We start from the raw sequence: 13,247 nt of genomic DNA on the forward strand, positions 1-13,247 counted from the left end.
TTACCACCCCCCCGCCAAAAATAAAGTAAAAATAACCTAGTCAAGGCAGATGACTTGCCTAGGTTTGACTTCCGGCTCTAATTGCCTAATTGTGTGGCCTTGGGCAAGTTATTTAAAAATCCCTGTGCCTCAGTGTCCCCATCTATCAAATGAAGAGAAAAACTAACCCAATAAATATAAAGTACAGAACCTAGCAACTGAACTAACCTGGACCCACACTCTTATTTGGCTAACACCTATTCATTTGTTACCTGTCAGCTTAGATGTTACTTCCTCCAGGGAGCCTTCCCTGATGTCCCCAAACTAATTAGATCATCCTTCCATGTGCTCTCATAGTACAATCTACTTGCCCTATTTCCTGTCTTTGTGTTGTAATTGCTGGTTTCTCTCTCCGTATCTCCCGTCAGCTATGACTCTGAGGTCAGCAATGGTGTCTATGTGGTCATCATTGTGTCCCTGGGGCCTAGTAACCCAGATGTAGTGGTACTTAATAAATATTTGCTGAAAGAATGATTGATTGTGTTGCTGTGGTGGTCAGATAGTTGCGTTACGTCTTTGTGGTTACCTCGCTGGGTTTAGCGGTTCAGAAAACTCTCATCAGTTTTTTGGGGGTTGAGTATCCTATAGCTTGGCTCACATCATCTAACCCATAGAAGACCAAGCTGGAAGACAAAATGAGTTTCTGAAACTTGTAACAACGGTTAGAATACGCTAAGGGAGAATTTCATGGGTCCTTACTTGGAAATAGAATACACACCTGTCCCATTACTTAATACTATGATGCTGTGAAGGTGAGATGCTTGGTTTTGTAGGGTATGTGCCCAACAATGAGCCCCCAGAGCAGAGGTGACCTCCTTAGTGTGCTCAGAGTTGCTGTGGACTTACTTCTTCCAGATATTTGGGGGGCTGTCATATTGGAAGGGGTTAGGCTTAGCGTGTCTGTAGGAGGCTGTAAGAATGCAGAGATCTCTTGAGGACAAAGAACTTTCTAGCTGTAAAAGTTATCAGGAAATGAATAGGTTGCCCAGGAGGTAATGAGCCTCTAGCACAATTTTTGTTCAAACAAAGAGGGGCTTGCACTCTGATATCTAGAAGGAGATGGATGAATGAGGACATTAGGAATCCTTCTAATAAGGGAGTCCAGCCATCCCTCACATCTCATGGACCATTGACTTACGCCTGGTGCACATAACGCACCCAGTAAATGGCCCTGGAAGAACAGAAGCCAAATTATCCATCAGCAAGAAATGACATCAGTTTAATTATTTAAATCATTTTGGTGGATAATTTTTTGAAGTTGATCATGTTATGGCACTACTGCTGGATAAATGTGTTTATATCTTGACTTTAGCTTAACCATAGCCTGTGAGTTGTTCATAGACCATAAGAGTCCAAGAACATTGAAGGATGCAGTGAATTTTGGAGTGGTCTGGTCTCTGCCTCTCTCCTCCAATTTGGTTCTTGTACCCATTGATTGATTTTGTGTAGGTTGTCGAGAAAATATTATTAAATTTACTTTTTTTTTCTTCCGCAAATCAGGATCACACCCACCCCTCTTGGAGAAGGGAAAAGTACAGTTACGATTGGGCTTGTCCAAGCGCTGACAGCACACCTGAACATCAACTCCTTTGCCTGTCTGAGGCAGCCTTCTCAAGGACCGACTTTTGGAGTTAAAGGTACTTTATTTAGCAGTTAGTGTAGTTTTTGGAGTAAAATTTAGAAGGGGAGGAAAGTTTTAAGAGAGCACGACCAGTGAATGTGGAATTAAAACTCATCAGAGGAGCGGGCACATTTCATACCTACATGCGCCCCCCACCCCTGACCCCGCACATTCAGTGATGGTTGCCCCGGGGTTGATCCTCCCGCAGAGAGAGCTGACGTGGCGGGTGTCAGTGGAGCCCCTGCAGGAAGCCTGTTCCCTGGGTTCCGATGAGCAGTGGGCGGGCTCTCACTCAGGACTCCAGCCTTGAGCCGACGCCTTCCATTTCGTTAGTACCTCCTCTGCTGAGCTGTTTTGAAACTCTGCCATTCACACTGGTGTTTTATCATTGCAGCCAAAGTAAAAGGTCTTTCCATCCAAATAGTTCATCTCTTCAGAGTTGCTGTGTGGGGCCTGAGGGGCTCCGGAAACTGGCCCTGGACGGGGAGATGGGATGAAATTCCTCTTTGGCTGTGGTTGGGCTGATATCTGGCACCTCGACATTCACTAGTCTTCATTGATTTATCATGAATCATTCTCCAGCTCACTTTATAATGGCAGTCATTGCCGCATTTACTGCTTGTTCTGTACTTTGTGGTTTTTATCAGTATTACGTTTGTATTACTGTCACAGATATTAATAACTCCTAACTTTAAGTACTCTCAGCATGTCATACATTATGTAGTGCCATGAACTAGTCTTAGACAAGAAGGCTGAGGCTTTACTTGTGGCTGTGACTCTTACCGCTGTGTGACCTTTAGCCCGTCATAACCTCTCTGAGTTGCATCTGTCAAAGTGCAAAAAGGCTTACAGTACCAGGCTTACCAGTGTGTTGTGAGGACCAAATGAGATAGCATATAAAAACAGGGTAAAATGTAAAATGATATGGACATGGAAGGTCTCATTAAAGGAAATTGAGGAAATTGAGGAAAGAGAAGCCTTTTTAATGTAATAACTTCACTATTTTGAGGGATGAGCACCAGGACAAATCATATATACCATTATCTAAAATACACTGAGAGAAGTTTGTGGTGTGTTTGTCTGAGTTTATAAGGTAGATTTTACTTAGCAAAGTTTTTTGGTCCTTAAATGGACGTGCACTTTAGGTGAAGCATAGCCACATAGATCTAATACTAAATTAATGAAATACTCTCATGTTTGCTGTAATGACATTTGCTGTATTATTTTTACTCTCTCTCTTTTTTTTTTTTTTTTTGTAAACAAAGAAGCAAAGTCCTTAAGTTACACAGTGGGACATAGTGTGAACTCTTTGTCCCTTCTGTTCCGCTTTGACAGGCAGGTAATGTTTTTCACTGCCTGTTGTTATGACATCTTGACAGGCACATGCCTCCCTCTTGGGTTCCTGGAGGTGTGTCCCTGTGTCCCTGGGGCTCCTGTGTAGCCATACTTGGCAACTCATTTCAAATGGTACCTGCTTTCTTGTTTAGGAGGAGCTGCTGGTGGCGGATATGCCCAGGTCATCCCTATGGAAGAGGTACGATTTCAAAGAGACACGTGTTATGGCTCACTCTTTTTCTCCCCTGAAACTTTTTCTGTGCTCCTGTAAATACAAGTCCACAGGACTTTATCTTCAATCCCAAAGCCCTAAAAACCCTGGAAACCAGAAAGGTTTGCATGACTCATTTGGTGGCCAAACCTGACATTTACTATTATGAGCTACTTATAGATTTTGTCTGTGCCACTTGGTGTGAATATTCATATATTTTGCTGCAGAAATATTGTATTTTATTAATGGATGCTGCCGTGGACCCTGCTTGGAATGTTTTGTAAAGAAATTATGTGTACATCACACTGCCTTTCTAAAGTTCAAAAAATTCTGAATCCCAAAACCCATCTCAGGGGTTCTGGATAAGAAGATGCAGACCTGTATCTCTGTTGATCTTCTGTTACACTGCCAGATTCAGGAAGGCTTGGACTCATCACTTCCGTGAGTTGAGACTCTGGAATCAGATACAGTTGGCTGTCTGCATCCACCGGTTCCACATCCATGGTTTCCATGGTGCCCGGAGGGTGCACCAGCATGAGCCAGTGGGAGCAGGGAGAGATGAGGTAGAGAAATGAGGCTAGCTCTTGGAGGCATTGAAGTGCACAGCCAAGAGGCTGGATATGATGTGAAGTATCATGGTCAGCCATTGAAGAGATCTGGACAAGGGAATAACATGATGCAAATTGGGTTTTATAAAAACCACTCTGGCTTCTGTGCAGAGGACAGATTGATGGGGGCCCAGAGTGGGCACTAGGAGTCTAGCAAGGAGACTATAAGTAGCTCAGGGGAAAGCCGATGATGGCTTAGCCAAGGATGGTAGCAGTGAGGACGGGAAAAAGGATGACCATGAATATAAGACTTGCTTGCTGATGTTAATTAGCCGTTGATATGGGGGGTGAGATGGGGGGAGGACTCGAGGATGACGTGCAGGATACGGGGCTGAGCAACTATATAGAATCATGTATTGAAATGGAGGAGCGAGTGAGTAATGGGTGTAAGACTGAGGCTGAGAGGGTAGTGATGGTCTGAAGAAGAGAGTCCTGTTTGGGGCCCATGAACATCCAAGTGGATATCACAAAGACAGCTGGAAAGAGAAACTCTCAATTGTAAAATGGGCAAAGGATTCAACAGAAACATCAGAAAAGAAATATTAACCAACAGATAAATGTTTATTTTTACTAGTAATCAAATTAATCCACATTAAAACCACCATTTGTCAAACTGACAGACTTGGAGTTTTTTTTAAATGGTAATAATACCAAATTTTGACAAAGAGAGACTGAAATACAGTTTATACACTACTGGGAAGTGTATGTTGGTAAAACTTCTCTGAAGGGGAGTTAGAAATAAATATCAAGTGCCTTAAAACCATTCATACCCTTTGTTGCAAATAAGTATATTTTTAGTTTATCCTAAGGAAAATTTGGCTGTGTGTGCAAAGATAAAAACCATTTATCTATTTCAGAAATTGTATTAAGTGCCTAGAAATTTGTCAGTATTCTCTCTGTCTATGATATGTTCAGTGTAGTGTTATCAGTCATAAGTCTAGTCATTATTTTAAAAAGTAGAGACAGAGAAATAAATGATATCATGGGTATTAGAATCTTAAAAAAATGAAAAAAAATTTCACATAGCTTATAGCATTAAAAAATGGGGGAAAATGCTTAAATGTTTAATAATAGGATATCAAAGTAACTACAGTTTGAGGATTATTTAATGATGTAAAAGTGCTAGTGATATTAACGTTAAGGGTAAAATCTAAGGTGTAAACAATTGTAGTGTTATGATCTCAATATTTAAAATGACAAACATGCAGTTTGCCCTATTTTCTAGTGATCATATATTTTATGTTGTAAAATAAGATTTTAACAAGAAAATATAAATGGTTAACCTAAGAAATTAAAGAAATGCAGCTTAAGATAGAACACTACTTTTTCAACTATTAAATTAACTTTTTTTTAGTCTCAAGTTTGCTTTGTTTCTGAACTAACTGGTCTACTAACATTTTGTGGGTAGTATTACAACCCTTTCAAAAAGGAATTTGGTGATATTACCAAGATCCTTTAATCTGATAACCACATTGCTCAAAATGTATTGCTTCCTAGAGACTGATTTTTTTAAAATAGCTGTCGTAGCCTTCTTTGCAAAAGTGAAAATTTGGAAGCAACTTAAATATCGAGACAAAGGAGACTAAAAAATTTCTTTAAAACATCTGCATAATTATACAGCCCCTGTGAACTGTAACTATACACAAATGAGATTATTACATAGTAAGTTTTTTTTGTAAGTTAAGGTACAAGTATGCTGATTCTGCAAATAATAATGTGTGCACGAAGATTAGAAGGAAAATAACAGAAATGTAGAGTCGTGGGGGTGATACATTGCTCCTATTTCTCAGGCTCTCATATTTTATATTACTGTTTTTATTTGTGTATCTACTGTTTATTTTATTCCTGCCTTATTCCAAAGTAAATTTGATATGGTACTGTTTTCTTAATTATAAAACAGTACAAGTAAATGAAAATAAGAACACCAAAATAAGCAAATCAGTCATTAAGTCCATCAGAATTGTTTTGCTCTTAACCTGGGAAAGGAAGTCTCTGCCATAGAACATCTGTTTGAGGGTTCTTTGCTGTCAAGTGGAAGACCCTAACATCGAGGTTCTAATTTAGGCTGTTTTATGGCCCTAAGTCCCTTTAAGGATGTGTAATTTGTGTAGCATTTTATTTATTCAAAAAGTCTTTGAATACTGCAATGGTTGTTTGAAACAAGTAGAATGCTGTTTTCATTTCATTTCCAGTTCAACCTTCACCTGACTGGGGACATCCATGCCATCACCGCTGCCAATAACTTGCTGGCCGCTGCGATTGACACAAGGATTTTGCATGAAAACACTCAAACAGATAAGGTGAGAAAGGCTCCTTGTTGGCCATTTTGGGGCATCTTATCCTGGGATATGTCCTTAGTTCTTAAGGAGAGGATCCATACTTTGGTCACATTCTCAAATGGGTTTATGACCACTGCCACGTCGTTGGGAGACTTATGCTAATTTAAGCCAAATAGTCTTCAAGATGAGCCTTTAGCTTGAAAGGTAGTTGGTAGACCAGTTCTCTTCATTCTGCCTGTAGGTCTAATCTCTGGTCTAGAATAGGGGGTTAGAGGGGTATCTTTTTAAGACTCTTAACGTGACATGCAACTACCCTAGATGTGCTGTTAAACAGATCAGGCTCCTTTTTTGGGCTTCAGGTGCATGCAGTCTGAGAGGTAAATCACATACCTGAAGAGGACAGACTCCCAGGTGCTAATTCCTCATAGACATAGGATGTGGATAAAAGTGGTTATTTCTGGTACGTTTTATAAGGCTCCAAACTTCCTCCAGTTAAACTAACTCCCTAGTGAGTTTTTGAAGCCAGATAAAGAGATAAATTTTAACTTGATAGTTATAAGGCTGTAGATCAAGGAATATATTTTCATGCAAACTCTTTACAATGTGCATTGTTTCAGATCTAGTCAGATTTATTAAAATGACAGAACTTAAGTCTAAATTGTTTACATTAGCCAAGAATTTTAATAGGATCTGTAATCCAAACAGTTTGGTTATAAATGTAATGAACTTTGTCATATTGTATAAATCGTCCAAGTTCATAGTTGGCCCTTAAGCTTTTGTGGGGTTTTTGTTTTTGTTTTGCATTTTTAGGCTCTGTATAATCGACTAGTTCCTTCAGTGAATGGTGTTCGAGAATTTTCAAAAATCCAACTTGCTCGGCTGAAAGTAAGTTTCCAGTTAGTGGTTCTTTAAAAAGAAAATATCCTAGAAACAAATCAGAAAAATTGGTGAAGCCAGGAATTTTGAACTTGATTTGATTTTGGTTTCCAGATCTTTCTTTCTTTCTTTTGGTGAGGGGATGTGGATATTAGACTCTGAAGAGACAGAACAGGACAGCAGAGATTGCACAGAAGTAGATGCTTGAGGCCTGGATCCTGCACCAAACAGCAGGTGGACACATTAGTTCACTTTTGTAGATGTCAGGTTCCTCATCTGTAAAATGAGAGGACCACTTCGCTGGTCTCGAGTACCCTAGTCAACTAGCAAGTGAGGATTGCCAGCAGTCTTTCTCTTTCACATTTCTTGTCTTTCTAGGAAAAAAGATAGAGCCTTTGACAATTCATCTATTTCAGTTTTTGTTGCAGCAAAATACTAAGACTGTACTTGTGGATGTGCTCTTAATCCTTATCCAGGTTACCATTTTCTAGTGCTATTTGCTACTTAATGCCCTACTCATCACATAGATTTCCTCATGCTCTTTTTTAGAGATTAAAAAATGACTTTAATGGTATAATTCACAGCCACTGGTTGGTGAGAATTGGCTTAAGAAATCCATCCCCTTCCTTCTTACTGAACCAAGCACTGTTTGTTGAGAAAAGCGCACAGCGTAGTGTCCTCAGCATCTCCAATGTGTATAGTTTCCATTTCCCAGCTTCCTTTCTTATGCTTCTTCATTAAAAACCAGTTTCTTAGAATGTTTCCCTTATGGAAAGAGGTGCATTTAAAGTTTTAATGTGTTGTTTTTTTCCTCATGGAATTAGAAATAACTTGTTTTTGCTTTTTAACGGAGGTCCTGGGCATTGAACCTAAGACCTCACGCATGTTAAGCACGTGCTCTACCACTGAGCTGTACACCTCCGCCAGAAATAACTTGTTTTGAAAATGTAGACATACACATTACTTGAATTACTGGTATTTGTATTTGAAAAGAAGAACCAATGAGTTGGAGCATCAGTGAGATGGACCTTCTGAGCACAGCACGTGGGGACCACGTAGAGCAGACTTAAGAGCTTCAGGCCTTGACAGACAACATGATGCTTGTTTATTATGACAATGTCTTCCATTTAACAGATGTTTGGATTCTGGCATTTATTTGTAAGTTGGCCTAACCCACGATTTACGAGGGTCAGCTTAGTTTTTAAAAAGGCTTTCCTAGTCGTGGAGAAGGTGAAAGGAGAGGGATCGCATTTTATTCTTCTTTATTGTTAGAAACTAGGAATAAGTAAGACTGATCCCAGCGCTCTGACGGAGGAGGAAGTGAGGAAGTTCGCCCGTCTGGACATGGACCCCTCCACCATCACGTGGCAGAGAGGTGGGTGCTGACCACCATACCGGGAGGGCGGCCCGAGGTCCCGCGGAAGCTTTTCCACCAGTTTCACAAATGCACAATGTGATTTCTTCCCAGCTTGAGTTGCACAAATCCTCCATTTATTTCAGTCACTGTTATCTTACCAACCTCTTCTCTCATCCTTGCCTCCTATTTAGGAGAAAAGGCTGTTCCCTTAGCTCAGTCCTGTCCACCCCACCTCTTCCAGGTTTCCGAGGAAAATGACCTTTCTCTTGTCTCTTTCTTCTCTGGCCTCTTGTCCTATATTTGGGGGAAAATGTGTCTCCCCTTATTTGTCCCGCTGCCCCCCCTCCCCGCCATCCTAATCTCTCCCTTTCCCTTTCTTACTACTAGCTCTAAGCAGCTTTGAAATTTCTGTTTTCAGTGCGGAATTTTTTCTAAGTCGAGTGCTTCCAGCCACTTAACTAGAATCCCCTCCAGCACTTCAAAGGCCGCGTGTAGGGACACCTGCGCTGACTGCCCTCTTTGCTGGGACACCTGCTCACATCTCCTGCGCTGCCCTCCCCGCGGGTGGGGCAGCAGGGAAGCACTGAATGTGGATCAGGATCCTTGAGTGCTCTGTCGTGCGTCTTTGGCTCTGTCACTTAGAGGCCAGGAAATAGGTGTCTCTAACCTAGCATTACTTTCTGGTATCTTTCTTGTGTGTCACAGTCTAATCTTTATGTTTCTCTTACATCTCCCAGACATTCCCCTCTAGACACCCAGGGGGGGCTTCTCATGCCACTGATGATAGCTGATCTTGCTAACTTTTTTTTTTTGGCTTGTTGTGCTCTCTTCGCTAAATAAAAAACAGCTGAATTTCCAGTGAAAAGATCACCTCGAGATCGTGTGTCCTACACATGAGAATAGGAAGTATTTTTACTGTATCTGATTCTGCACCATTGGGCTTGGGAGTAAGTACTAGCTAGTGATAACAGTGAGGGGCCTTCCTTCCTCTGTGTATACTCTGGCTTAGAGTTATATAGAAGGTTTCTGTGTGCTTCATGGGTGTTGCTTGGATGACTGAATGGGTGTGCGTTAATGCGAGTGTACATATGTGTGTGTTTGTGAGAGAAAAGAGCATTGTATGTAGAAAAAGAAATGGGCAGCAGGTGAGTCAGGGAACAGCAGAGGTGCACAAGCTGGGCAGGTCGGCTAGTACTTTGTGAAAGAAAAACATTTAGATTTTTCCTCCTTCAGGTGCTTTTGGTCCCCAAAACACAGTTCCCACCACTATTTTTGTCAGCACCGTATTGTACATTCAGTAAATTGGATCTAAGCTGTCAGTGTGGACAGCTTGTTACTTGATGCCCTATAAATTATTAGTAAAGCCTGTCCTTCTGGCTTTGATTCTCGGCATTGTAAATTTGGTTTTACAAACAAAATATAAATCAGTGCAATTCAAACAAGCCAGTGAAAAGAACAAAGAAAACTGTACCCACTCTAATCAAGTTGACTTCTTTTTTACCCCTAATACTACTTTATTTTGGAAGTTTTATGTGATAACGTCTACATAGCATCATCATTTTAGTCATTCGTAAGTGTGCAATTCATGGTATCAAATATATTCACAAGGCTTGCAGTGGTTACACCTTCACTACTATCTCTACCCCAGACCTTTTCATCATCCTCAATAAAAACTGGATACTCACTAAACAGTAACTCCCCTTCTTCCCTCAGCCCTTGGTAACCACCGTTCTGCTCTCTTTCTCTATAAATGTATCTATTCGAAGTACCTAATACAAGTGGAATCATACTGTATCTGGTTTATTTCATTATGCATAATGTTTTTGACATCCATCCATATTGCAACATATATCAAAAGCTCGTTTTTGTGACTATATAATATTCCATTGTGCATATATACCACATTTTGTTTATCCACTCGTCTGTCAGTGGACACTTGGTTGTTTCCACTTCTTGGCCATTGTGAATGATGGTGCAGTGATCACAGGTGTGCAGTACCTGCTTCCAGCTCTGTTAGATACACACCTGGAAGTGGAATTGCTGGGTCAGATGTTTGTTCAGTGTTTAACCCTTTGAGAAACTTACTTAATTGCTGCTTCTTGTGACTCAGGTTTCATTGTAAAAGGGACACTGCTTTAGAAATGCCTTTCCTTACCGCCCAGTCAAGATGGCACCCTACCCCTACCACTGCCCTGACACAAGCGTCATAGCCCCTCCTTTGTTTCCTTAAGGCGCTTACCACCAGCAAATTGACCCTAGTCTACTGATCCTTCTGTGTCCTCCCCCGGGACAGCAGCCCAGGGAAGCCAAACTTTGTCTCTTGCTCTCCACTCGGGACAGTGCCAGACACACACCAGGTGGCCAGTCCCTGCTTGTTGATCAAGTCATCTGTTCTCTCTTCTTTTCCAGTCGTGGATACAAATGACCGATTTCTACGAAAAATAACCATTGGGCAGGGAAACACAGAGAAGGGCTATTCCCGGCAGGTAGGTGGCGCTCTCTCGAGGGCACGCTCAGCCCACACTTGCACTTACGCTGACCCAGAAGCTGGTTCTCTTCCTTTCCCCTTATCATTCCTCCACCTGCCGTGGCCAGTGGGCCTCCCCCCATTTCAAGGTGACATTTCCACTCCCCCTACAGACTGGGAAAGGAGCAGGAGGCAGAAGGTCTCTAGTATTATTTTGCCATCCTTCTCCTATGTGATTTTAGTTGTGTTTCTGTTGAGAGCCACTCAGAATGTCCTGAATATAAATTCTAACATATTTTATTGCCAACTCACCCAGCTAGTACTGTATCTGCATGACAACTGAAAAATGAAAGTCTCAGACACATTACTCAACATTTCATAAACCAAAGAACAAACACTCAGTTATATGGCTTGATAGCCTGAGAAGTTGTTAAGGATAATGTCTTATTACCCTAATCTAGAAAGTGTGGAAGATAAATTATGATGCCTACCTTCATTTTAATAGATGGAGTGATGGTACTTAGGGAATATAAATTCATTCCATGATTTTTCAGCCAGGCACAGCAGAACTCTAAATTATTATGTTTTGTAGTATACTTTATATTTGAAGATAGTTTTAGATTTATAGCCTTTGCATTGTTACGTTTTTATTAGTGTAAAAAGAATCATGTTTACTGTAGTATTCAGTCCTTATATCAAATAGACTGTTGGACCTTTTAAAATGTTGTGAATTAAAAAGTGAATATGACAGTTGAGTCAAGAAGGCAAGCTAAGCCCCTGCGCTGTCCCTCTTCCAAATCCTGGAACCTGCAGACGCAAACAGTCCAGACAGGCAATGTCCCTGCTCGAAAACCACAGTCATTGCCACATACTTTGGAGAAGCTTCTGAGAGAATTGGATTGGTGGAGAAAAGTACCAATGAAAATATGGTGGGAGTGCTGAGGGCGGGGTCTCTAAATCTAAAGGCAACAGATACCTAATTTTCAGAAACAGGATAGCGATGGGGACAGCTCCAAAAAGCTGGTGGATACGTACCCTCCTGGGACACCTGTGTTGAGCCACAGCCAGTGGGTGCCTTTGTCTCAGTCTGTGGGCCTGAGTGTTTTTGTGAGGCCAGTGCTCATAGCCCGGCCCTGGGTGGGCGGGGGGCTCACAGCACGTGCACTGTGCTTACTATCTGAGAGTGCAAAGCATCTTGTTCAAGGAAAAGCAATATATTGTGACACTTGGGAAATGGCAGCCTTTTGTCATTTGGGCAGAGGGCACCCTGAGGACGAGCAGTGGCCCTGGGAGTGACTGCAGGATGGAAAGCCAAGGAGCAGCATGTGCTGTGTCCTGCCCTCCTGAATGTCTGCAGATAGGATGAGGTCGTCAGAAATCAGGTCCACAGATGAGGAAGAGGGAGCATCAAAGCCAGGAATCACCTGCATTGAAAGAAAACCCTTATCATGAACACAGACACCAAAGGCAGCAAAGAGAAGCTCAGATGCCCAAGGAAAACAACATGGCAGATCAGGTGGAGGAGCTTTAAAGAGCTTACCATCAGCATGAAGGATTAAGAGTTACCCTACACAGGATGAGAATTAGCTGTTGTGGAAAAAAATGAGTTAAAATCTTGGAAATAAAGCTATGGTGTCAGATCCACAGTTAGTGGACTGAATAAGAGAATAGCTTAACTGAATTAGAGTGGAAAGTTTAACCCAAGGAATTCTCTCTAGGGAACATACTACCACAAGGAAAGCCACAGAAAATACAAAGGCAAAGTCAGGAGACATGACACATGGAGAAGTTCTAACAGGCATCTCTTAAGAGTTATCAGTGAAAGTAACAGGGAATGGAGTGAAGAATGTATTCAAGGAAATAATGAAAAGAGACTTTGTTGACTTGAAGGAAAAACATAGAATTTTTGTGTTAAAAGGCTCTAACAAATGCTGAGCAAGATACATTAGGCAGACATACACCTAGGCACATCAGGTTTGAATTTCACACTACTAGGGGTGAAAAAAAAATTCAAAAGAACCAGAGAGAAAAACAAGTCTTGATTAGTCAGAAAGAAATAAGACTGAGATCAGCATCAGGTTTGTCACTGACCGCACTGAATGTGACGTGACACTGGGACACTCACTTGGAGTTCTGAATGAAAAGGATTTTCGACCTAGAATCCTTAAGCAGAAAGGAAGAAAAAAATTGGAATAGAAAATACAAGATAAGCTGGCTGGAATAAGTCAAACATGTTAGTAGTTGCTATAGATATGAACTGGCACTGACCTAAGATGCAAAAACTCTAGATGATTTTGACATAATGAAAAATTTAAATCTTCCATATGGAAAAATGATTTACAAAATCATTAAAAGATTAGCAACAGACTGGGAGAGGTTATTTGCAATATATATATAACAAAGGATTAATGTGCCAAACATAAAAAGAATTTCCATAAATTAATAGTCGAATAC

The 13,247-nt window shown here is 41.1% G+C and overlaps 1 protein-coding gene across 2 annotated transcripts in view; it reads left to right on the forward strand.

Annotated features, from left to right (window-relative positions):
• The window catches only part of MTHFD1L (methylenetetrahydrofolate dehydrogenase (NADP+ dependent) 1 like), a 167,516-nt gene that overhangs the window by 41,723 nt on the left and 112,546 nt on the right, over positions 1 to 13,247 (forward strand). For both annotated transcript variants that reach the window (XR_012075078.1, XM_031679956.2), the window contains exons 12-17: positions 1,540 to 1,676; positions 3,148 to 3,194; positions 6,007 to 6,114; positions 6,904 to 6,978; positions 8,242 to 8,344; positions 10,736 to 10,812. Coding sequence is in view for 1 of the 2 variants with exons in the window: in XM_031679956.2 (XP_031535816.2) it covers positions 1,540 to 1,676; positions 3,148 to 3,194; positions 6,007 to 6,114; positions 6,904 to 6,978; positions 8,242 to 8,344; positions 10,736 to 10,812 (547 nt within the window). In the remaining variant the exon portion in view is untranslated. The remainder of the gene's footprint in view (positions 1 to 1,539; positions 1,677 to 3,147; positions 3,195 to 6,006; positions 6,115 to 6,903; positions 6,979 to 8,241; positions 8,345 to 10,735; positions 10,813 to 13,247) is intronic.

This window comes from Vicugna pacos, chromosome 8 (genome assembly GCF_048564905.1).
Source record: "Vicugna pacos chromosome 8, VicPac4, whole genome shotgun sequence".
NCBI lineage: Eukaryota > Metazoa > Chordata > Mammalia > Artiodactyla > Camelidae > Vicugna > Vicugna pacos.